At 43.8% G+C, this 26585-nt stretch overlaps 1 protein-coding gene across 1 annotated transcript; it reads left to right on the forward strand.

The window, feature by feature from the left end:
* Positions 1-369: 369 nt before the first annotated feature.
* On the forward strand, positions 370-25393 carry LOC311101138 (E3 ubiquitin ligase RNF157-like; the record flags this gene model as incomplete). The annotated part of the gene is made up of 18 exons (XM_084142205.1): positions 370-457; positions 4059-4177; positions 7389-7477; positions 8192-8341; positions 8428-8545; positions 8741-8851; positions 9293-9340; positions 9951-10022; positions 10332-10491; positions 12926-13038; positions 13130-13362; positions 13648-13750; positions 13842-13950; positions 14061-14278; positions 14405-14470; positions 15860-15908; positions 20087-20200; positions 24940-25393. 18 exons carry the CDS (start codon positions 370-372, stop codon positions 25098-25100), a joined length of 2121 nt encoding a protein of 706 aa, XP_083998331.1. The 3' UTR covers positions 25101-25393.
* Between the last annotated feature and the right edge of the window lie 1192 nt (positions 25394-26585).

Consider the following 26585-nt stretch of genomic DNA (forward strand, 5'->3'; position numbering starts at 1 on the left):
GAGACCTCGTTTTCCTCTTCAAAGCGGCCCCCGAAACGCGCTGCAGTGGAGCGGAGTATGCGTCGCTAGGTGAATTGATAAATAGCTTTGCTGTTAAAGGGATGCAGTTGTTGCTTTTCTGCCTCTAAACTAACAGCGACAGCACAACGGCGCTTTGGATAAAGCAGCAAGAACAACAACTAATCCCCCGGAACGAGCACAACAACTAGGCTACATCTGCCACCGGCAGGGAACCAAGGACATAAACCAAGAATAAAAATGGAAACGTTAGCACGAACTGGATTAAATTAAAGAGAATATAGAGATTTTTGAGAATAGGGAATGTTTTCATGGTATGTACGTTAATTTTAGCTTTTATTTTCTGTGGAAATGGGAGCTTTAACCAGCAGACAAAATGCAGGAGTGGAAGAGGTCGATATACCGTCGAACTCGGTGTACCGCTATCCACCGAAATCTGGTAAGTGATGCCTGTGCCTCATAGGCGACAGTACACACATGAATAGGAGCGGAACCTAGCCTGGAAACCCCACGTTGAATTCCATTGAATTCTATGTCAGGCATAAATGAGTTTATCAAGATAGTTTTCTCTCATGAGCTCTACAAGCCAGAATGTTGAATACAATTATATTTTAAAGGCCCAGTGCAGTCAAAAACATGATTTTCCTGTGTATATGTACATATATATATATATTTCCACACTATGAGGTTGGAATAATACTGTGAAATTGTGAACATGATGATAATGCCCTTTTTAGTGTAAAAGCTGTTTGAAAATACTGCCTGAAATTTCAGCCTGTTTTGGTGGGATGGAGTTTTGGCCTTCCATGGTGACTTCACCATGCGGTAAATTCGCTAATAGACCAATAAGAAAGAGAGTTCCAAACCTCTCTGCCAATAATATCTAATTTTGAGTTTTCCCCTCCCCACTCAGACCACTCCCAGACAGTCCTAGCAAAATTCTTGCTTGAGAAATTGCTCTTGCTAAGAAGTTATTTTTCTTAGTTTTTGACCATTTTAATTGAAAATAATTCAGTAAGGTACTTAATTGTTACCCAGAAAATATTTGATATTGAGATAAAAAACGGCTGCATTGGACTTTTAACTTACTTTACTGGTTGTCCATGTGGCTGGTCCTTTTGGCGGTAGGAATGTGAGACAATATATCCACAGGAAAGTATAATTACATCAACTTTTCAAAGCACTGGTAGTGCGTTCATATTCCTATCACCTGAAGCATGCGCAAAATATGAAAATACATGCACAAGACGCATGCTTAGTTTCCGAGCTCGTTTCCGTGGTTGTGTGCATGCTCCAGGGGACAGATATCTGAACGCACTACCAGGGCTTTGAAGAGTTGATGTAATTCTACTTTCCTGTGGCTATATTGTCTCACATTCCTACCTGCAAAAGGACCAACTGCACGAACAACCGGTAAATTAAGTTAAAATATAATTGTATTCAACATTGTGGCTTATAGAGGTCGTGAGAGGAAACTTTCCTGATCTAGATGCTCATTTATGCCTGACTTTGAATCCAATGCAATTCAAGTGCAAGTGCTGGTTCAGGTTATTTTTTTTATTTGGGGGGGGGGGGGGGGTGGTCAAGGTACTGTTAAGATACTGTTTGAAGATGTAGGGGTTTCAGATGTTGTGCCAAACACTTACACACATGAAAAAGCACTATGTGATGAGAATTGTTCGTTTCTTGGTGGTCAGTTCAGTAGCTTAGTAGTTAAGAGCGTTGGGCCAGTAACTGAAAGGTCGTTGGTTCGAATCCTCGAGCCGGCTAGGTGAAAATATGTCATTGTGCCCTTGAGCAAGGCACTTAACCCTAATTGCTCCTGTAAGTCTCTCTGGACAAGAGCGTCTGCTAAAGTCCTACACTGCACCTCTCCCATAAGCAGCTGTAACTTTGTGTTGCGTTTACCCTTCTACCACATGTTCTAGTGGTAACGTATGTGTGTATGGAGGCGGGTTGATATCCAAGGACACAGAGACAGCCAGTGTAACCAGACTCCCTGGCTACATGAAACCCCACCTCTTTAAGGAATACCTGGGATAGGATAAAGTAATCCTTCTACCCCCCCTTACCCCACCCCAAAAAATTAAATAAAAAATTAAATAAAACATATTGTAAAGTGGTTATCCCACTGGCTATAAGGTGAATGCACCAATTTGTAAGTCGCTCTGGATAAGAGCGTCTGCTAAATTACGTAAATTTAATGTCCTTAGATTATGTGGAGGAGTGTGTCTGGCTGCATGTCCTTATATTATGTGGAGGAGTGTGTCTGGCTGCATGTCCTTATATTATGTGGAGGAGTGTGTCTGGCTGCATGTCCTTAGATTATGTGGAGGAGTGTGTCTGTCTGCTGGTCCTTAGATTATGTGGAGGAGTGTGTCTGGCTGCATGTCCTTAGATTATGTGGAGGAGTGTGTCTGGCTGCTGGTCCTTAGATTATGTGGAGGAGTGTGTCTGTCTTTAATGTCTCTGGTTATGTCCAAAATGGCACCCTTCTTAACTGCACGACTTTTGACCAGGGCCCATCGTGCACTATAGGTATAGTGCCATTCCAGAGTTTCTGGCTATCCTTATAGTGCAAAGGGAAAGGATCACTGCCGCTACCTCGCTCTCCAACCAAGGTGCATGAATTGAGGAGCAAACTGAAGAAGAGAGGAGATTCAGCAACACTTGGAGGACAATGGAATTAAATAAAAAAGCGTATTTATTGCTAAAAGTAGAACCAACGCGTTTCGGCTTTTGGCCATCATCAGGGCCTTCATCAGGCCAAACCCGAAACGCGTTGGTTCTACTTTTAGCAATAAAGAAGCTGTCTATCTTTATAGGGCAGGGACAGAGAAGCCTGCTACAACCCATCCTCCCAAATTATCTGCAATCAGTTTGGATTTCCATACGCATTCTTTCACCCAGGGGCGCAACTTTGGTTTTATCATTATTATTATTATTATTATTATCTTTTTTTTTTTTATCCAGTCGAAGAAACACTCCAAACAGCCTACCCGACCGCTCGGAGGCGTCCGCATGGTCCTAAAGCACACCGTGACCTCGTTTTGTATCACATTCCAATGATAAAACTGGGGGGGGGGACAAAAATGCTATTTCAGAATGTTGGAGGGACATGTCCCCCCCCCATCCCCAATGAAAGTTGCACCCCTGCTTTCACCTATCCAGTCATGAGAGATCAGTCATTGCAGTTAAGAAGAGAGAATTGGTTTTTAGAAGAAAGTGGTATAAGACTGTGTTAGCCTGCTGAGCTAAAGCGTATGAATTAGCCTAGGGAGCTAACACAAGCCTTAAGGTCTAAAGCAAGGTTGCTCATCACTTGAGCGTTGTTCACCGAACCACTTCCATCACTGTTGAGTAGCTATGGCCTGGCCTGGGATCTCTACTTGGATTGCTCAGCCTCAGTTCCTTCTCTCTGTGTGTGTGCAGAAATACAAACACAGTGGGCATTCAAGGGTAGTAGACAGGCTCCCGAGTGGCGCAGCGGTCTTCAAAACATACATTCTAATTATTTCCCCACCAGGCAGTGTCACACAAAAGGTGTTTTGTTCCTGATCAGAACCATCTATTTATTTTACAAGCACTGCTTTGTAAGGGGAGTTGGGGGGGGGGGGGGGGGTGAAAACAGCCAGAACAGCTATTTTGATTCAGACCAGACGACCCTAGTCTGCAGTTTACCAGATATTACTTTAATGTGTAGAGAGACACTCAAGGTAGAAGTTGCCCCCCCTAACCACAGATCTAGGATCAGTTACCTTACCTCAAACTGTAATCTTAATCAATAGGAGATAAAGACATTTCTGATCTCAAATCAGTGGTTAGAGGCAATGTCTACTGTACCTATTCCCTATCTGTTTCTCCCACTATTGGCTAAGATTAGAACCAGGGTTGGAACACCTTGACCTAGCTGGGTGAGCTCCTTTAACTGTCCTTCAAGTAAAAAAAAGAGGAGAAACATAATTGGGCTATATTGTGGTTATATGAGGAGGCAATCTTTGGGATCAGGTTTGCTCACTTCCTCTTCCTGTTCCCCACAGGAAGTTACTTTGCCAGCCACTTCATCATGGGCGGGGAGAAGTTTGACTCCACCCACCCCGAGGGATACCTGTTCGGAGAGAACACCGACCTCAACTTCCTGGGAATCAGACCAGTGGCGGTACGGATTCTCACACTGCGCTATGCTACACTACACTAGACCTGGGTTCAAATACTATTTAGGGTATTTAAATTACTTTCAAAAACATTTGGAAGTAAGTATTCAGATATTTTTTATTTTAAAAGACAAGTAGTTGAATATTGGAATGTATTTGGATATACACTTGGAAAGTATTTGAAAGTACTCAAATACACTCCCATGCATTTAACCCAGATATTTGAAAATCCTCACAGTTTCTCTCGCTGTTCTTCCATCTCTTTACATTTTAGTAATTTAGCAGACACTCTTATCCAGAGCGATTTACAGTAGTGAGTGCATACATTTTCGTACTGGTCCACCGTGAGAATTGAATCCACAACCCTGGTGTTGCAAGCGCCACACAGGATCTCTTTCGCTGTTCCTCTCTCTCTCTCTCACTCTCTCTCATATTCCTTTATATAAGTCATCCTGCCCTCTAAGCAGATGGCAATGCAGAGCCACATATCTCTTCCCCACTCACTGCATCTCTCTCCTCTCTCCCAGAGTTGTTAACTGTGACCTGCAGCATAGGTCTAGTCCATTTGAAATGAAATTGACCCCTACACTGGATTTGTACAGCTGTAGCCTTGTGTGTGTGTACGTGCGTGCAACTGGAAGTACACAGGCCTGTGATGTTGGGGATTTAGACAGCAGCTTACTGCTGTAATTATGGTTGTAAAGGGAGAGTATATTACTGGAAACTTTCAAATTTACCAGTAAACTACCAGAGTTTTGGTATCTTTCAAGGATTTGAAGTAATCTCACAATGCATCTAGTGGCCCTTTTGGGTATTTCAGATTATCACAGGTGTCTGTAATTATCCCTGGCCCTCTGTGTGGCCTAATCACATGTCAAATATATCACATCATTAAATAAGATTTAAAATTAAAAAAGATTAATGACAAAGCTTTAAAACATTAAATATAAACCATCAAGTTAGTGAATACCATTGGTGTTTAATATGAGGGTTTCAGCATAGTATCATTTTTTAAACTATATCAATATGTATTTGTTATCAATGTTTTGGCGTCAAACTGGTGGCAGTTGTGAAGAAAAGTCATTAGTTGGAAGATTTAAAGAGTTAATAGAAAATAATGCCATTGTTGATTAGATGCTTTTTTCATTAATTAGGCTATTTTCTCTTGAACCATATGGTCTATCTACTAAAAACCCATGGACAATATGGACACATATATAATAAATGAATACTATATATGAATACATTTAAAAAAAGTTATTCAAGTATAAATTGCCAAACTTTAGATTGCCATAGATTTTCTGTTAATTACCAAAATTACTGAAGATTCCGGTAACTTTGTTAAATTACCGGTAGCTTTGCAACCCTACCTGTAGTACAGAGTCACATTAAGACTACAGAGAGAAAGAGGAGAGTGTGTGTGTGTGTGCATGCATGTACAGATCCTATAGCAGAAATCTACTGGTGTGTGTTTTTTGAATGAGGCGGTATTCAGTATTATAACACATCTGGGCCCAGCAGGAGCCTTTCCTGTAAACCACACACACATTCACACCTCCCCCTAGCCCCAGAAGAAGGGTGTAGAGGTATCCAACCACATCCTCCCTCCCTACTGGATGGCATGTTCCATAGAGTTGCAAAGGTACTTCTATACACATTTTACAGTACATTGTCATTTAGCAGACACTTATCCAGAATGACTTACAATAAGTGCATTAATCTACAATAAGTAAACAACCACAGATCAAGGTCACTACACGTATAACCTTTTTTCTAAAATAGCACGCTATCGGCAAGATCGGTGCCAGTACGAATAAAGAATTCGCTAGGTACAGACCACATCTTCAACATAATGCATTTGAGATAGTTTAATGCAGGAAAGGTTACAAGGTATGAATGCAGAATGAAGTTATTTAGAATGAATTTGAGTTTGGAATGAGGTTGGATGATTGTTAGATGGTTGTAGAATGTTGAGTCAGAGGTGGTGTTGGAGGATGGAGAGGAAGACTGGATGGTTGAGGCATCGTGATGGTTCGGGATGGTTGAGGCATCGTGATGGTTCAGGATGGTTGAGGCATCGTGATGGTTTGGGATGGTTGAGCCATCGTGATGGTTCGGGATGGTTGAGGCATCGTGATGGTTCGGGATGGTTGAGGCATCGTGATGGTTCGGGATGGTTGAGGCATCGTGATGGTTCGGGATGGTTGAGGCAGCGTGATGGTTCGGGATGGTTGAGGCAGTGTGATGGTTCGGGATGGTTGAGGCATCGTGATGGTTCGGGATGGTTGAGGCATCGTGATGGTTCGGGATGGTTGAGGCATCGTGATGGTTCAAGATGGTTGAGGCATTGTGATGGTTCAGGATGGTTGAGGCATCGTGATGGTTCAGGATGGTTGAGGCATCGTGATGGTTCGGGATGGTTGAGGCATCGTGATGGTTTGGGATGGTTGAGGCATCGTGATGGTTCGGGATGGTTGAGGCATCGTGATGGTTCGGGATGGTTGAGGCATCGTGATGGTTCGGGATGGTTGAGGCATCGTGATGTTTCGGGATGGTTGAGGCATCGTGATGGCTCGGGAGGATGGTTGCTTGGTCGTCGCAGGATAGGGAAGGGGCCATGAAGACTGTGTTGGGGTGGGAGTCGTCGTGGTCTCTGCTTCTCAGCACAGAGTTAATCCCCCTTATGGACCCTGGAAGAGAAGGGAGGAGACAGGTGGTGGGGGGATGAAAATGCAACAACAGATTAGGATAACAGGAACTGGATAGGGTGAGTAGGCTATATATGCAGCCATTGACTGGCAAGGAGATGTAGATGGTTTGATTGTTTCAGTTGTCGTCTTTCCTCCCAAACTAGTTACGTTACACTAACATCATTAATGTGTTGGACATTTGTATTTTTGACCCACTCAACTGTCTTCTTATACAGTCAGCAACAAAAACACGGTACACCGGGGAAAGACACTCAGATTGTGCAAAGTCCAGTAATAAAAGTGGGGAAAGAAAATATATCTATTGTTTTAAGTGGGTGAAGTATCCAGGACAATGCTTTGATCTTTCAGTCGTTCTTCACACCTACAGGGTGTTGAGACTTTTGTTCCAACCAAGCACTAACACACCTGATTCAACTGATCAATGGCTTGGTGATTAGTTGATCAGATCATGTGACGCGTTTGTTGTTGTTAATGATGTGACCTTTTGTGATTGGTTCCTTTACAGTTTCCCTATGCGGCCCCACCTCCTCAGGAGCCAGTAAAGACGCTACGAAGCCTTATAAACATCCGTAAGGATACGCTGAGGCTCGTACGGTGAGTATCTCACACACAATTTACTTCTAGTTTATATCCCGTTCATTATTATTTAACTTATGCTTACAGATGTAGGATCTTAATTTGATCACTCTTTTGTTGCTGATAATTTATTTTACTACACAGCAGGAAATGCAAACTTGTAGTGTATTCAAGGTTTAAAAAGGCTTCTAAAGTTTGTAATTTCCACTTTTAAAATGTCAGACTTGATTTTCTCTAACGAAAATGTATCAACCCCTACAAAAAAGGTCCATTAATTATAATCCACATAATAATTCACATTTCCTGTTACTGCAGGATTCTTTTCCTGCTGTACCAAACTGGCTCAAATTAAAATCCTACATCTGTAGTCTGTTTTATTACACTAGTCCAGGGCTGCACTTCCTGGAGATCTACCGTCCAGTGGGTTTTCAGTCCAACCCTAATTTAACTTACCTGATTCTACTTATTAGCTGCTCAACAAGACCTTAACTAGCTGAATCAGATATGCTAAATTAGGGTTGGACTGAAAACCTACAGGACAGTAGATCTCCAGGAAGAGGGTTGGGCAGCCCTGCCCTAGTCCAACATCTCAACTTCTCCCCCCAGAACCAAATCATGTAGCTGGCCGGAGACTTTCGCATGCTTTGGTTGTTTTTTTTGCCGAGCTATACTGTTATTACATGATTGCAACGGTATGTAGATGACGCTAGCTGTGTTTCTGTGTGCTGGCAGGTGTAGTGAGGACCTGAAGCTGCCAGGGGAGGACGTGGCAGGGAAAAGCAAAGCCTGTTACAACATAGAGTTCACCTTCGACGCTGACACACAGGTGGCCATCACCATCTACTATCAAGCTATAGAGGAGTTCCACAACGGAGTGCCAATGTAAGTCTGCGTGTGTGTGTGTGTGTGTGTGTGTGTGTGTGTGTGTGCGTGTTTATCTCTCCTAACTCTCTGCATCTCTCCTATAGCTACCTCCCCCAGGACAGCTCTCTCCAGTCAGAGACGGTGCACTTTAAGAGAGGAGTCTGTCAGCAGTTCTGTCTGCCCTCTCACTCCATCAATCTATCAGAGTGGGCCGATGAGGAGGTACGGTCTGTGTGTGTGTGTGTTTATGCATATTAGTTACAAAGTATGTGTGTGTGTTTTCAGGGTATAACCTCTCTCTCTCTCTATCGCGCCCTCTTTTCTCTATTTTCCTGCACCCTCTCTCTTTCTCTTCCTCCACCCCCTCTCTCTCTTTCTCTCTCTCTCTTCCTCCACCCTCTCCCTCCCCCTTTCTAGTTGCTGTTTGACATGGATAAGGATGTGTTTCCCATGGTCGTTCAAGCAACAGCAGACGAGGGGGAAGATCACATGGGTCACACCCATGTCCTCCTGGCCACCTTTGAGAAGGTAAGGAGCTTTGAGTCTGATGTGCTGTAGGATTGTAAGTAAAGTGATTAATTTATAACATGTGATAAAGTGTGTTAACTTTTACTCAGTTGGTATCTTAATGTTTGACATGTTTTGAAATGTGTTTGACTCTGGATTTAAAAGTATCCCACTGGGCACAAACTGGTTGAATCAACGTTGTTTCCACATCATTTCAACAACAAAAAATCTATGTGATGACATTGAATCAAGGTGGAAAACTAATTGCAGTCATCAGCGTATGTTTGTCTTTTTTTCATCCAACTTTTAAGCTAAATCCAATTACATGCTTCAAATGTTTGTTGATTTCACATTGAATTCACGTTAGTTGTCAACTCAATCAAATGTAAAAACTAGATGTTGAACTGACGTCTGTGTCCAGTGGTATTGGATTGTTGTAAGTATCTACTGTTTGTTCCACAGCACATGGATGGGGGCTACTGTGTCAAACCTCTGAAACAGAAACAAGTGGTGAGTTTGTTTCCACCAAGTCTCTCTCCTCTCTTGTCTCCTCTCTCTCCTCTCTCTCTCTCGTCTCTCTCTCTTGTCCCTCTCTCTCTCTCCTCTCTTGTCTCTCTCTCTTGTCTCGCTCTCCTCTCTCTCCTCTCTCTTGTCTCGCTCTCCTCTCGCTCTCCTCTCTCTCTCCTCTCTCTCCTCTCTCTCCTCTCTCTTGTCTCTGTGTCAAACCTCTGAAACAGAAACAAGTGGTGAGTTTGTTTCCACCAAGTCTCTCTCCTCTCTTGTTTCTCTCCTCTCTTGTCTCTCTCTCGTCTCTCTCTCGTCTCTCTCTCCTCACTCTCTCCTCTCTTTCCTCTCTCTCTCCTCTCTCTGTATTCTAATTTGCCCCCTCTTTTTTCTGCTTTATTGCCCCCCCCCCCCCCTCTCCTCCAATCTCGCTCTCCCCGTTTCACCATCCTACCTGGTATGTTTTTTAGTGAAACCTTCTCTCTCTCCCCGTTTCACCATCCTACCTGGTATGTTTTATAGTGAAACCTTCTCTCTCTCCCCGTTTCACCATCCTACCTGGTATGTTTTATAGTGAAACCTTCTCTCTATCATCCCCAACATGTTTCCTCTCCAGGTGGATGGGGTGAGTTACCTTCTTCAGGAGATCTACGGCATCGAGAACAAGTACAACAGCCAAGAATCAAAGGTACCAAGTTGAGAATTTGGATGTTTAGGGCATGCTTTTTGTTAAAAACTTGACTCAAAATGACTCTGGAGGACTGGAGTTGGGAACCATTGCCCTAACCAGTTCTACAGTCATTTTGAAAGTTTTGAACAAAAAGCATTGTGGTCACTAGTCCATGCCCTAAACACACTGGGTTAGAGGATACAGTATGCACAGTAAATGTCATTGTTACTGTGTTGTTTGACCAAGCTACCATACTGCTCTCTGAATGTAAATGTATTGATGTATTCATTGATTGACATATTGATTGATTGATTACGTTGTCCCCAGGTTGCGGATGATGAGATCAGTGATAACAGTGCGGAGTGTGTGGTGTGTCTGTCGGACGTCCGTGACACACTCATCCTGCCCTGCAGACACCTGTGTCTCTGCAATGCCTGCGCCGACACTCTCCGCTACCAGGCCAACTGCTGCCCCATCTGCAGACTGCGTGAGTCTATAATGCTACTTAAGATGTTTTGTAAGCCATACGTTGGTATGCATAAGACCATCACGTCAATACTTAAAGGCCCACCTCAGAGGAAGTTGCCGCACCTACAGTACCAGTCAAAAGTTTGGACACACCTACTCATTCAAGGGTTTTTCTTTATTCTTTACTATTTTCTATATTGTAGAATAATAGTGAAGACCATCAACACTATGAAATAACACATATGAAATTATGTAGTAATAAAAAAAGTGTTAAACAAATCAAAATATATTTTAGATTCTTCAAAGTAGCCACCCTTTGCCTTGATGACAGCTTCACCTGAAATGCTTTTCCAACATATGCTGAGCACTTGTTGGCTGCATTTCCTTCACTCTGCGGTCCAACTCATCCCAAACCATCTCCATTGGGTTGAGGTTGGGTGATTGTGGAGGCCAGATCATCTGATGCAGCACTCCAACACTCTCCTTCTTGGTCAAATAGCCCTTACACAACCTGGAGGTGTGTTGGGTCATTGTCCTTTTGAAAAACAAATGATAGTCCCATTAAACGCAACCCAGATGGGATGGCGTATCGCTGCAGAATGCTGTGGTAGCCATGCTGGTTAAGTGTGCCTTGAATTCTAAATAAATCACAGACAGTGTCACCAGCAAAGCACCCCCACACCATCACACCTCCTCCTCCATGCTTCATGGTGGGAACCACATATGCGGAGATCATCCGTTCACCTACTCTGCGTCTCACAAAGACACGGCGGTTGGAACCAGAAATCTCAAATTTGGACTCCAGACCAAAGGACAGATTTCCACCGGTCTAATGTCCATTGCTCGTGTTTCCTGGCCCAAGCAAGTCTCTTCTTATTAATGGTTTCCTTTAGTAGTGGTTTCTTTGCAGCAATTCGACCATGAAGCCCTGATTCACGCAGTCTCATCTGAACAGTTGATGTTGATATGTGTCTGTTACTTGAACTCTGTGAAGCATTTATTTGGGCTGCAATTTCTGAGGCTGGTAACTCTAATGAACTTATCCTCTGCAGCAGAGGTAACTCTAGGTCTTCCTTTCCTGTGGCGGTCCTCATGAGAGCCAGTTTCGTCATAGTGCTTGATGGTTTTTGCGACTGCACTTGAAGGATTGACTGACCTTCATGTCTTAAAGTAATGATGGACTGTCGTTTCTCTTTGCTTATTTGAGCTGGTCTTGCCATAATATGGACTTGGTCTTTTACCAAATACGGCTATCTTCTGTATACCACCCCTACCTTGTCACAACAGAACTGATTGGCTCAAACGCATTAAGAAGGAAAGAAATTCCACAAATTAACTTTTAAGAAGGCAAACCTGTTAATTGAAATGCATTCCAGGTGACTACCTCATGAAGCTGGTTGAGAGAATGCCAAGAGTGTGCAAAGCTGTCATCAAGGCAAAGGGTGGCTACTTTGAAGAATCTCAAATATAAAATATCTTTTGATTTGTTTAACACTTTTTTGGTTACTACATGATTCCATATGTGTTATTTAATAGTTTTGATGTCTTCACTATTATTGTTTAGGTTTCAGGGGGAAGACTGACGCAGGCTGCTAATACATGTTCAGGAATTGGAGGGTGGGAACGTTGTGTTGATTTCCACATGTATCAGAGAAATAACAACAAATTAGGCATTGACTGACAGCTGTCATTGTAGCTAGCTAGCATGCTAACCTTAGCTAGCTGATGAAAGTTATGTGAGCACCATTTCACTTAAGACGGGCATACTGTAAGCCAGGTGTAATAATTGCATTATCTAAACTGCGTCTGTGAATCCGCCATAAAAATAGAAAGAATATAAGCTAAGTAATATGGATAGCCAGTGGTCCAGTGTCCGGGTGGGTGGAGATTTCTCTTTAGGATCAATTCAATGGTCAAAGAATGAGCAAACCCTGCACACCCGGGGCACCAGGCCATGCAAAACCATTCATCTTAGGGCGACAAGGGGAGCAGGGTTCTAAAATGCAATCATATCACGGAGTTTTACTATTTATAATATGGTCATATATTTATTTATGCAGACTAGCTCATAAATAAGTTACATTTGACAAATTATCCAATGGATTATGAAAAAAAAGGGGAGGTGCAAAAACATTAGTTTCCCCGCGACTCGCAAAGTTTGCAGGTGTTTCTGAATAATAAACAATGCCATGCTGGTGGGTGGTACCATTCAAATAAAACCCAGCCCTGAAACTAAACTAGGAAAAGACATGTCATTGGCACGAATTTGCACAAAGCGGGCAGTTCGGTTTTGTCACTTCAAGCTCAAATATATAATAATTTGACAAAAACTATTACTTATTGACTTACATTGTTGTGCAGCATCATGGGTAAGCTCTGGCCATCATCTTTCAACTCGAATAACTGGATTTCTACTGGTGTGAGCGTTTAATCATGTTATAATGCGTCCTCAGCGTTCCGGGCCCTGCTGCAGATCCGAGCCATGAGGAAGAAGCTGAGTCCTCTCTCTCCTGCCGGGTTTAACCCCGTTATCACCTCCCAGACCTCCGATTCAGAGGAACACTCGGTACGATATATACCCATATATATATTTTTAATACAGTGTATAGCAACATGACATCTCATCTCCTTTTTTCGTTCTCTTTACCCCCCCCCAGGCGTCAGACCACATCCCCCCAGGTTATGAGGCAGTGTCCCTCCTGGAGGCTCTGAACGGGCCCCTGAGCGTGTCTCCCTCGGCCCCCCCTCTGCAGGACCTCACTGGGGGCCACGTCTCAGGGACCCTGCCCCACTACAGCAGTGAGACCCACCCCGCCCCTGCCCGCTCCATGTCCCCCCTGGACCACTCCAACTCCAGCCAGGGACTCAAACTGAAGAAGAGCGGATCCAAGTGAGTGGAGCTTGAAGACACAGGTCGTGTCCCAAATGACACCATATTCTCTATACAGAGCCCTATAGACCCTGGTCAAAAGTAGTGCACTACATGTGGAATAGGATACCATTTGGGATGCAGAAACGCATACAAACATACTGTACATTTGAATAGGAATTAATGTCCTAGGACTTTTAAAGGTTTAGCTAATAGAATATCTTTCTTTCGGGGACAAAAGTAGTGTTGTGAGAGTGTTTGTTGTGGTGTTTATGATTCTGACTGCTGCATTGTGGGATGTGTCAGGTCTCTCTCCCAGAATTCTTCGGTGCTGCCCGAGGAGGAGGACGAGAAGTCAGAACGCAGCGAATCAGAAGTTCAGGCCTGCCGTCGGAAACAACAACCGGAGGTACACTGACACAGTGGGTGCGTGTGTGTTGGTGTCTGTGTCCGTCTCCAGTGTGTGTGTTTGACCTTACTCCCTCTGCTCTCTGTTCCAGAGTGGTGTAACTCCAGAGAGTGAGAACCTGACTCTATCCTCGTCTGGAGCCATAGACCAGTCCTCTTGTACTGGGACACCTTTCTCCTCCACCATCACCTCCCCTGAAGGTGGGCCTTCTGCTGGGGCTGGCAGGGGGTGCCAGTGGGCAATGGAAAATGTGTCAAATTATTAAACATTGTTAATTCTTCTTCTCTCTGTCTCTCTCTCTCTCTCTCAGACCAAGTGAGCAGTAGCCTGGCCCAGTCAGTCATGTCCATGGCTTCTTCCCACAGCCATCACTCTCAGATCAGCACTGACACCCTGTCTTCCATGTCCGGTTCCTACCTGGCCGGGCCGGAGGGGGAGGTAGAGGGGGAGGAGGGGGGAGAGGCAGAGGGGGAGGAGAACCAGGACGCACCCATGGAAAGCCGGGGACCCTCACAGCAGGATGGGGAGGTGAGAAACAGGGCAGAGGAGGGAGAACAGGGGTGGAGAAGGGGCTTGTCAATCTCTGACATAGAGAATAACCCCCCCCCCCCCTCTATATCTCTCTTTTGCTCTCTTTCTTTGTCTCGCTCTCAGGAGCTACCCATGGAGCCAAAAGAACAGAACTTCTCAGTCGCTGTGTCAGAAGAGCAGGATTCAGAGGTGCTTATATACTAGGGTCATTCCACGAAGAGTGCCTTTTGTGTCCCTTTGATATTTTAAGTAAGAAATTGTGCACCAATATTGCATTTTAAAAGCCTGTTATATTAAAGGAAGTGCCCTTTTAATGTAGACCACATGGAGAATTCAATAAATCAGATTTTTAATATGAATAAAGACTTGTTAAAGTGCAGAAATTCAGCATTTTCACGTCCCTCCGTCAACCCTGCGTCACTTCTAGGAAGACTTTAACCCACTTAATCCCAACATCTCACCAAGTTTTCACCATCATTGTAAAGCCTTAGTTATTTTGTTGCTTTGACAAAGTCATTTCTGAAGATGATTATTTATTTCATGTTATTAGAGATTGTGGTGCAGAAGGGCCTAGCAGCAGGTGGAACGCTGGCTAGGAACAAGCTCCAGCTGAGCACTGTTCCCTTAACGAGGGTGGGGCAGCCCTCTAATTGACTGCCTAAAGACTTAAAAGTGTGTAGCTCTCACTCTGCGGGGAGAGCATACGTCACGTGAGGTATGGATAGGACTGATATGATTTGCAGCGTTTAAGCTTTTGGCATGTCCTGTTGACCCTGTAGAGCTCTGAAAGAGCCAGGATGTAATTTTCCTTTTCTTAATTAAAGCCTCTTTGTTTGCACCGCGCTCCTGTCTCCTGTGCCTTTACCTTTGGGTCATTGCCTACGCCCGCCCCCTAGACAGTGGAAAAACCCTTGCACTGTCACAGTGATTCCTTTACGTCTGTCCCTCATTTTTAAGGTCAACCCTGTTACGTGAACTGAACTCTCGTTTTCATATGGTGAAACTATTGCTTTTTAAATATTCTAAAGATACATTGAACATCTAATAGTCAAATCATAGAGTGACATCAGATGAGCTGGTTCTACACTTTTTGGCCATTTTGTGTTGGAGAACTGAGCTGGTCGAGCATAACATGTCAACCCTGTTACCCATAGATAGACAGGCTAAAATTGTTTTTAGCATTTTTTTTTTTTTTTGGGGGGGGGGGTGATGCTTCCATTCAATTGCCACTCCCTGTTGCACACAATAAGCTTCCATTCCCCCTGTCACAAGGTGATTTATGGATGATTTTAAGAAGAAATCATCAACCCTGTTACTTTATTTGGCTCTTAATAGGCACTTACTAATAGTATTTTTTAAAAATGTTTAATCTCTTGAGATGGGGAAAATTAGTTTTTTATGAAGTTAAACGTGCTCTTTATGACAGAATTTTTAAATGAGATGAAATCAAGTTTTTTGGCCCAAGTTACACTTCTCAAAAGTCACCGAATTGGTGGAATGTACCTAAACTATATGAATGGATATAGATATTAAACATATAAAATACAACAAATCTAACTGCTTCTCTCCTTCTCACAGGGAAATGATGTCACAGAGGAAGACTGCCCCTCCCCTTCCCATGAGCAGGGTAACTATGTGACCTCTTATTGACCTTTTCACCTCTCACCTCTGACCCCTCTCTCTGTTTTACCCTCCTCACTATCTGGCCATGCTGGAAAGGACAGAAGTATGGGGCAGTCTAACCACTAATACAATGTTACCCACTAATCCTAACTTAAAGCCTCACCCAAACTACTTACCCTTGCCCTACATCAAGGAACAAAACAAATATATCTCCTGTACTCACTCATCAGTTCTGACGACATTGCCACTTTTGTCCTTTCTAACATGGCATTCTAGTGACTGACTACCCTGTCACAGCACCCTATACTTTGAACTACCATAGAAAGCCCATTATTAGTTAGATAGCAGGGTGTGCTAAGTGGTGCCATGCTAGATTCTCTCCACTGTAAATGAAAATGTGGGCTAAAATACTGGCCATCGGTGAAATCATCCCAAGTCATGCGTTTGCACCTGTGCATTTGGCTCAGTGTGTATGAGTCAGACCTGGTTCAAATACAATGTGTATTTGTTATTGAAATACTAATTGTATGTGTATTTGAGTATTTTCTAATACTGTGACCCGAATAAACTAGCCAACTTCTATTGAAAGTATTTTCAAATACTATTTTCAAATACCTGGGTTAAATGGGAGTATAATTGAGTCAGTGTATTTGAGTAATTTTAAAATACTTTCCAAGTGTATTTCCAAATACATTCCAATATTCAACTACTTGTCTTTTCAAATACAACATATTTAAATGTCTTTGAAAGTAATTGAAATACCCTAAATAGTATTTGTACCCAGGTCTGGGGTGTGTGTGTGTGTGTGTTGTTAGTTTGCCCATGCTTGTGTGTGTGTGTTTGCCTGCTGTGCTCTGCATGTGCTGCTTAGATTCCACAACCTAATATGCAGTTGTATGTACAGTATATTTGTGTCTGTGTGTCTCTCTCTCTCTCTCTCTCTCTCTCTCTCTCTGTGTCTCTCTCTCTCTCTGTCTGTGTGTGTGTCTCTCTCTCTCTCTCTCTCTCTCTCTCTCTCTCTCTCTCTCTCTCTCTCTCTGTGTGTGTGTCTCTGTGTGTGTCTCTGTATGTGTGTGTCTCTCTCTCTCTGTATGTCTCTCTCTCTCTGTGTGTGTCTCTGTATGTGTGTGTCTCTCTCTCTCTCTCTGTATGTCTCTCTCTCTGTATGTCTATCTCTCTCTCTCTCTCTCTGTATGTGTGTCTCTGTGTGTGTCTCTCTCTGTATGTGTGTCTCTGTGTGTGTGTGTGTCTCTCTCTCTCTCTGTGTCTCTCTCTCTGTATGTGTGTCTCTCTCTCTCTGTGACTCTCTCTCGCTCTCTCTCTCTCTCTGTATATGCCTGTCTCTCTCTCTCTCTGTGTATATGTCTCTCTCTCTCTCTCTCTCTCTCTGTGTATATGTCTCTCTCTCTCTCTCTGTGTATATGTCTCTCTCTCTCTCTCTGTGTATATGTCTCTCTCTCTGTGTATGTGTGTCTCTCTCTCGCTGTGTATCTCTCTGTGTATATGTCTCTCTCTCTCTCTGTGTATATGTCTCTCTCTCTCTCTGTGTATATCTCTCTCTCTCTGTGTATATGTCTCTCTCTCTCTCTGTGTATATCTCTCTCTCTCTGTGTGTGTCTCTCTCTCGCTGTGTATCTCTCTGTGTGTCTCTCTCTCTGTGTATATGTCTCTCTCTCTCTCTGTGTATATGTCTCTCTCTGTGTGTGTCTCTCTCTCGCTGTGTGTCTCTCTCTGTGTATATGTCTCTCTATCTCTGTGTATGTGTGTCTCTCTCTCTCTCTCTCTCTCTCTCTGTATATATACGTCTCTCTCTCTCTATATATGTCTCTCTCTCTCTGTGTATATGTCTTTCTCGCTCTCACTCTCTCTCTGTATATATCTCTCTCTGTGTATATGTGTGTCTCTCTCTCTCTCTCTCTGTATATGTCTCTCTCTCTGTGTGTATGTGTGTCTCTCTCTCTCTCTCTGTGTATCTCTCTCTCTCTGTGTATGTCTCCTCTCTCTCTCTGTATATGTCTCGCTCTCTCTCTGTGTATATGTGTCTCTCTCTCTGTATATGTCTCTCTCTCTGTATATGGCTCTCGCTCTCTCTCTCTGTGTATATGTGTCTCTCTCTCTCTCGCTCTCTCTGTGTATATGTCTCTCTCTCTCTGTGTGTATATGTCTCTCTCTCTCTCTCTCTCTCTCTCTCTGTATGTGTGTCTCTGTGTGTGTCTCTCTCTGTATGTGTGTCTCTGTGTGTGTGTGTGTCTCTCTCTCTCTCTGTGTGTCTCTCTCTCTCTCTCTCTCTGTGTCTCTCTCTCTGTATGTGTGTCTCTCTCTCTCTGTGACTCTCTCTCGCTCTCTCTCTCTCTCTGTATATGCCTGTCTCTCTCTCTCTCTGTGTATATGTCTCTCTCTCTCTCTCTCTGTGTATATGTCTCTCTCTCTCTCTCTCTCTCTGTGTATATGTCTCTCTCTCTCTCTCTCTGTGTATATGTCTCTCTCTCTGTTTATGTGTGTCTCTCTCTCGCTGTGTATCTCTCTGTGTATATGTCTCTCTCTCTCTCTCTGTATATGTCTCTCTCTCTCTCTGTGTATCTCTCTCTCTCTCTGTGTGTATGTGTGTCTCTCTCTCGCTGTGTATCTCTCTGTGTGTCTCTCTCTCTCTCTGTGTATATGTCTCTCTCTCTCTCTGTGTATATGTCTCTCTCTGTGTGTGTCTCTCTCTCGCTGTGTGTCTCTCTCTGTGTATGTGTGTCTCTCTCTCTCTCTCTCTGTATATATACGTCTCTCTCTCTCTCTATATGTCTCTCTCTCTCTGTGTATATGTCTTTCTCGCTCTCACTCTCTCTCTGTATATATCTCTCTCTGTGTATATGTGTGTCTCTCTCTCTCTCTCTGTATATGTCTCTCTCTCTGTGTGTATGTGTGTCTCTCTCTCTCTCTCTGTGTATCTCTCTCTCTCTGTGTATGTCTCTCTCTCTCTGTGTATATGTCTCTCTGTGTATATGTGTGTCTCTCTCTCTCTCTCTCTGTATATGTCTCGCTCTCTCTCTGTGTATATGTGTCTTTCTCTCTGTATATGTCTCTCTCTCTGTATATGGCTCTCGCTCTCTCGCTCTCTCTCTCTGTGTATATGTGTCTCTCTCTCTCTCGCTCTCTCTGTGTATATGTCTCTCTCTCTCTGTGTGTATATGTGTCTCTCTCTCTCTATCTCCCAATCCTCCTCTTTTCCTCTACTTCTCCACTCCAAAGTCAGATACATTGGGCTTCAATCTCTAACCCTGCCTCTCTGTGTCCCCAAAGTTTGAGTGTGTGTGTGTGTGTCCCCAAAGTTTGAGTGTGTGTGTCCCCCGAGTTTGAGTGTGTGTGAACCCTGAGTTTGAGTGTGTGTGTTTGTCCAGAGCTTGAGTGTGTGTGTGTGTGTGTGTGTGTGTGTTATTTATGAATGTGTGTTTAAATGCTTGTATGTCTGCCTGTGTGTGTATCTGATGTGTTTGTGTGTGACATCTTAATCATCATGCATGTTCTGACTAGTATAGAACTTCTTAATATGTATTTTCCTCCAGTCATAGTGGAATTGTGTGTGTGTGTGTGTGTGTGTGTGTGTGTGTGTGTGTGTGTGTGTGTGTACACGTTTTACTATTCTTGTGAGTACCAGAAGTCCTCACTAGAATAGTAAACCAACTAAAATTCAGAGAAGTGAGGACATTTTGCTGGTCCTCACTTGTAAAAAGGCTATTTTAGGCTTAGAGGTTAGATTAGGGTTAAGGAAAATAGGATTTTGAATGGGAATCAATTGTTGGTCACCAAAAAGTCCTCACAAGTATAGTAAGACGTGTGTGTGTGTGTCAATATGGAGTGGTGCTATTGGCTGTGGGCATTAAATAAACAATAACAAACAATTAATAAATTAGTCAATAAGGAAACCAAAGGAATCCTGTCTCTATAAATGTTCATGTGCGTGTGATGTATGTTTGCATGTATCTGTCCCTGCTGCGCTGTGTGCCAGCTTCCATGTGCATCCTCTGAGCCTGCTGAGCCACATGCTTATCATCACCATCACATGATCACACACACACACAAACACACACACACTAGTATGGTCATCTAAAAAACGACTGACCCCCATCTACACCCCTGGCCCCGCCCCCCTGCTGTGCCTGGCTGCTGTTGTTTGACCTTTGCCCTCGCTTGCAGGTGGGCGGAGCAGGTGTCCAGAGTTGGCCAATAACAATCAGGGCGTCGCCCTCTGCGACACGCACTGTTTGGGGGGGCTGGACAATGAGCAGGTTCCCGACAGCCGATTCGCCGGTGAGTGGCAACCTACCGAACATGGACCAATCAGAGCTGAGACTGGGGCGGGGGAGAAGGGGGAGAGAAAGGGGTGTCAGTGAAAGGAAATAAGAAGTGAGCGAGGGATCATGGAGGAGAGGGATCATGGAGGAGAGGGATCATGGAGGAGAGGGATCATGGAGGAGAGGGATCATGGAGGAGAGGAGAAGCAGTGGAACAGAAGTCAGGGTAGAGAGGGGAGAGAAGATTGAGAGGATGGAGAGGGAAGGAAGACTGAAGGAAGAGGTAGACAGAAGGAAGAGGTTGACAGACAGGTAGACTGAAGGAAGAGGTAGACAGATAGGTAGACAGACAGGTAGACTGAAGGAAGAGGTTTACAGACAGGTTGACAGACAGGTAGACTGAAGGAAGAGGTTGACAGACAGGTAGACTGAAGGAAGAGGTTAACAGACAGGCAGACAGAAGGGAGAGGTAGACAGACAGGTAGACTGAAGGAACAGGTTGACAGACAGGTTGACAGACAGGTTGACTGAAGGAAGAGGTTAACAGACAGGTAGACTGAAGGAAGAGGTTGACAGACAGGTAGAATGAAGGAAGAGGTTGACAGACAGGTAGACAGAAGGGAGAGGTAGACAGACAGGTTGACAGACAGGTAGACTGAAGAAAGAGGTAGACAGGTAGACACAGGTTGACAGATAGGTAGACCGAAGGAAAAGAGAGACAGACCGACAGGTAGACCGACAGGTAGACCGACAGGTTGACAGACAGGTTGACAGACAGGTTGACAGACAGGTAGAGTGAAGGAAGAGGTTGACAGACAGGTTGACAAAGCTTTAAGCTGAGGCTCCAATGTTTCTAGCTGAGATTGTGTTTAGCACAAACAGAAAGTGAAGAGGGGAGAGTGGTAGATTAGATGCCCTCCAAATGTCTGTCTACTACTGTTGTTTCATCTCAAAGGGCTCAGGAAATAGATGCCGGAAAGGGAATGAATGAGCCAGACTAAATAAGGCTGTAATTGGCATCAGCAGTGGGATCCATCCATACCGAACACAAGACAGCATATCTTTCTCAGCAGTTAGAACAGGAGGCTTCCTTCTTCTCATCATCCACCCTTCTTTCACTGTTGTGGTTGTCGTCTGTTGTTTTTCTCAGTAGTAGGTGGTTGTGCAATCTCTTCCTCCTCTCCCCCCAGTAAAAAGCTCCTGTGTGTGTGAGAGAAAGTGTGTGTGTCTTTATGTTTGTGAGTGTGTTTGATTGTGGATATGTGAGAGAGTGTGTGTCTTTGCATGTAACTGTGTGTGTTTGACCATGTTTTATTTGTCCGTGTTCTGTGTGTGTGTGTGTGTGTGAGAGCTTGTGTGGTGTTCTATTTGTCTGTGTTCTGTTTTTCCGTGTGTGTGTGTATGAGAGAGAGAGAGTGTGTGTGTGAGAGAGAGTGTGTGTGTGAGAGAGAGTGTGTGTGTGTGTGTGTGAGAGAGAGAGCGTGTGTGTGAGCGCGTGTGGGTGTACTATCTGGTCCATCTCAGAGCTCCAAGTTCATGTTCAGTGTCTGCCAGTTCCGAGCCGCTTTGCTAATCGTCTGCGACTCATCCCTCCATCCATCTCTCCCTCTCCTCTGCTTCTCCCTCGCTTGCTAGATGTGCCCCTCTGCTGTGCTGACCAGAAGCAGGTTACAGTGAGGGAGGGGTGAAAGGCTTTGTTTCTCAAGAGGAATCCCAGTGCACAGCAGTGTGTCAAGATCCAGGTGTTGCTTTTGACAAGAACAACAAGTATCCAAAAACAAGTGGAAAAACGTAGCTTTAGCTTTGTTTATCTATCTCTCTAGCACTCTAACATGGGTGCTGTTTCTGCGGCCACCAACTCTCAAACTATTAGTCCCTGTTTTCCTGCCTTTTTGTTACAAATCTCAAGCCGCAGAGTGAACGCAGAGATGTAGACATCTGGCTACTAGAGAACAGTCCCTATTTTAATAATTACAGACGAAGCCTTTGCTCCTCCCATTCCTGTAACTCCCAACTTATTGACCCCTGACCCCAGTCCCTCGCTCTCCCTTGGTCGCCCTTTGTACCCCCCCCCCCCCCTTCTCTTTGTGGTGTTTGAATTCTCTGTGCCGTAAATGTGTTCTATTCTCTGTTTCTCTCCTTTATCCATCATTTCATATTTTCCGTCTCCTCTTCGATGTCCCTCTCTCTCTTTCTCCCTCTCTCTCTGCTCTCTTTCGGATGGACAGATGCGGACTCATGCCCTGTGCACATTGAGGAATAGGTATGGCTATAGCTGTGGCTAGCTGGTAGGTAGGCCAGAGGATATTCACTAAACTAAAACCACAGACTCACGCTATTGACACTGTAGACTGTGTTGCCTGTTAAATAACCGCTACCTGGTCAATAACCGCTACCTGGTAAATAACCACTACCTGGTAAATAACCACTACCTGTCTATCTGGTAAATAACCACAACCTGGTAAATAACCGCTTACTGGTAAATAACCGCTACCTGTTAACCTCTTAAGGATCTGATCCTTTTTTTCAATTTTCGCCTAAAATGACATACCCAAATCTAACTGCCTGTAGCTCAGGACCTGAAGCAAGGATATGCATATTCTTGATACCATTTGAAAGAACACACTTTGAAGTTTGTGGAAATGTGAAATTAATGTAGTAAATATATAACACATTAGATCTGGTAAAAGATGATACAAACAAAAAACATGCGTTTTCTATTTATTTTTTGGTTCCATCATCTTTGAAATGCAAGAGAAAGGCCACAATATAATATTGCAGTTTGGCGCCATTTAGATTTTGGCTACTAGATGGCAGCAGTGTGTGTGCAAAATTTCAGCTTGATCCAGTGAAGCATTGCAATACTGGACTATTTTGTATCAGGTCTGCCCTAATGTGCCGAATTGGTCAATTGATACATTTTCAAATACATAACTATAGACAACATACAAAAAATGATATGGTAATACAAAATGTAAGTTTACACACTCCCAGAAATGTCATACATGATGGATCATTAGCTTGTACACTAACTTTCACACATCTAGATGGCCGGGCGGGGTGGGTGTGGAGCCAGAGACAGCAAGGGTTCAAACTGTAGAACCCAGTTCCTACATTTTAATATAAAAATTGATTTTATCAAACAAAACTATGCTACATTTTATCTCTGGGACCCTCAGGATGACAAATCAGAGCAAGATTACTGAATGTAAGTACATTACCTTCAGAGGTGAATGTATCAAACCAGTTGCCGTGATACATTTTCTGTTGTTGTGCATGGTCTTTTTTCACTGTAATAGCTACTGTAAATTGGACAGTGCAGTTAGATTAACAAGAATTTAAGCTTTCTGCCCATTTAAGACATGTCTATGTCCTGGAAAGTTTGCTGTTACTTACAACAGTCATGCTAATCACATTAGCGCACGTAAGCTCAACCGTCCCGTATACGGGACACCGATCCCGTAGAGGTTAAATAACCACTATGTGGTAAATAACCACTACCTGGCTACCTGGTAAATAACCACTACCTGTTAAATAACCACTAACTCGTAAATAACCACCACCTGGTAAATAACCACTACCTGGTAAATAACCACTGTCTGGTAAATAATCACTACCTGTTAAATAATCACTACCTGGTAAATAACCAATACCTGGTAAATAACCACTAACTGGTCAATAACCGCTGCCTGGTAAATAACCACTACCTGGTTACCTGGTAAATAACCGCTACCTGGTAAATAACCACTACCTGTTAAATAACCACTATCTGGTAAATAACCGCTACCTGTTAAATAACCCATACCTGGCTACCTGGTAAATGACCATTACCTGTTAAATAACTACTACCTGGTAAATACCCACTACCTGGCTACCTGGTAAATAACCACTACCTGTTAAATAACCACTACCTGGTAAATAACCACTTGTTAAATAACCACTACCTGTTAAATAACCACTACCTGTTAAATAACCATAGTGTGATTTAGAGCAGTGATCTCTTACCTTTCTCCTGGAGAGCCAAACGGTGTTCAGAGTTTATTAGTTTCAACCCAGCACTCAAACACCCATCTTTGACTAATCCTCAAGAAGGCCTTGATTAGTTGAATCAGGTGCTGTAAGTGCAGTGCTAGTACAAAACCCTGCATGTAGCTACTGTAGCTCTCCTGTTTTTCAGGGATGAATCCCAACTTGAGAAACACGTCTAGTAAAAGCGTTTTGTGCACATTTCTGAAGTTGGGATCGGTCCCTTATTGAATGTGCATGCGGCCCAGTAGGCCTCACTTTAACTCCCCATCTCTATGACCAGGTAGGTAGCCTTGTGGTTAAGCGCTTTGGGCCAGTAACCGAAAGGTCGCTGGTTCGAATCCCTGAGCCGGCAAGGTGGAAAAATCTGCCTTTCTGCCCTTGAGCAAGTCAGTTAACCGCCAACAACAACTGCTCCCCGGGCGCCAATGACGTTGATTAAGGCAGCCTCCCACACCTCTCTGATTCAGAGGGGTTGGGTTAAATACGGAAGACACATTCTGGTTGAATGCATGCGCAACTGACTAGGTATCCCCGTTTACCAATCCCCTTCCCCCCAGTTAGACTGGTCTGCCACAGACTTTAGACACTACCATTATCACCCACTAGATGGCGATAGAACATCAGTCCTCAACACAAGGACCTTGAATGTTGTTTTACTTTTATATCCTTTGTTTTCTCTCTCTATGTCTCTCTTTTTCACTCTCTCGCTCTCACTCTTTCTCTCAGGTCTGATGTATCTGGGAGGCTATAGGCCAGTGTTGGAGCCCCTCCCCCACCACGCCTCAACCAGTAATATCAATATGGAGGAGCAAGGGGCGGAGACTAGGGACGGCCAGAGTCCCAAACACACACCTCGCACACCACGCCGCGGACCACTCATTGTGTAACACGTCCACACATGTCCAGTTCTGACCTCAGCATCATAACAGCACAGACTGATATTTTATCCATTTTACGCAACCTCATGATTACGCAGTAGACCTCGTCCTTCATTCCTGCATCTCCTCACCTGATCAACCAATGCCCCTGTCCTTCACCTGTCCTGAGGCAGTGTCCTCACTCAACCGTCCTACACCTCTCCTCACGCTCTACCTGGTAAATAAATATAGAGGAGCGTCTATCTCAGTTGCTAAAACTAACAGGGAAATCTTGAAGAGGATTTAACCTATCCACAGTCCAAAAAGGAGTCTGCTAGAGTTAGACCGTTCCCTCCCCCCTCAATGTTTCATAATGGCTTTCTTGTGTTATGTGTCATTGGTAAGACCTTTGGGACTCCTCCCCCCCTTGCCTCGACCAACCAACCAATCAGGGGTTAGTGTGATCTGCAATCTAATTAATATTCATGTTTTCTGTTTGACCTTCTAACGAGTTGTCGAACACCATAAAAACAACAGTTAGTGTCACTAGACTACCAAACTGGATTCTACTGGACTGGACTCTCCGGCTCCAGTCCATGAACCAGTAGACGCCGGCCCTGGTTTTGCATGCAGCGCTCTTATGTCTCCAATCAGCCCTACTGTACTCAACAGTGATCTGTCCTGAATGGGTCTTGCCTCGTTAGCTAAGAAACTGGACTTGCTGTACATGGTGGTGAATGGAGGATTTTGATCAAAAATGGCAGATTTGTCCCTAAAATGGAGGACTTGATTTGCTCCAAATTGGTGGTGGTAGATAGATACTGAACTGTAAAGAAGACAGACTGGAGTCCCTGAGAATGTACGATGCCGATGGAGGATGTGGAACAATCAGGGGAGAATGTAATGTAATGATTTGTTTTGGGGTTATTAACTGTGGAAGAATGACCTCTGAACTACCACCTGTGTCCCTTGCACACCTTTCCCAACACACACACAGTCATACACACCAGTATTATCTAAGTTTGACTCGCTGGTGTAAAGAGCTTTACCACAAGGACATTAAAGCAATACAGAACCTATACCTGGAAACAAGTAGCACACATCACCCTACAAAAACACCTGTGCTGTTCGATAGACAAACCTGAACCACCTTCTCTTCATTTTGTGAAATCCTTTAGTTTTTTTAATTTTCTATTATATTGTTTTTAGTGTATAGCTCTCCTGTTAATGTCGTCACATGTTCTGTGTTTTATTTCTTTAAACAAAAATGTGTTGTTCATTACGTGGATGATATGTGAAATTAATAATGGTACTTGAGAAGAAACAAAACTACTTTAAAAAAAAGGGATGATTTACACCAACATGGAATGCACTTCTTGCTGTTACCTAAGCAACACACTTTGCGGCGCATGAGGCGATTGTAGAGTAAAGCATGGTAGTCTAGGTCAGTCTCAACACCCCTGTAGAGTACCCACAGTGGTATGCTCCACAGATCCAACCCCCCTAAAGAGTACT

This window comes from Coregonus lavaretus (genome assembly GCF_964263955.1).
Source record: "Coregonus lavaretus genome assembly, chromosome: 25".
NCBI classification, from domain to species: domain Eukaryota; kingdom Metazoa; phylum Chordata; class Actinopteri; order Salmoniformes; family Salmonidae; genus Coregonus; species Coregonus lavaretus.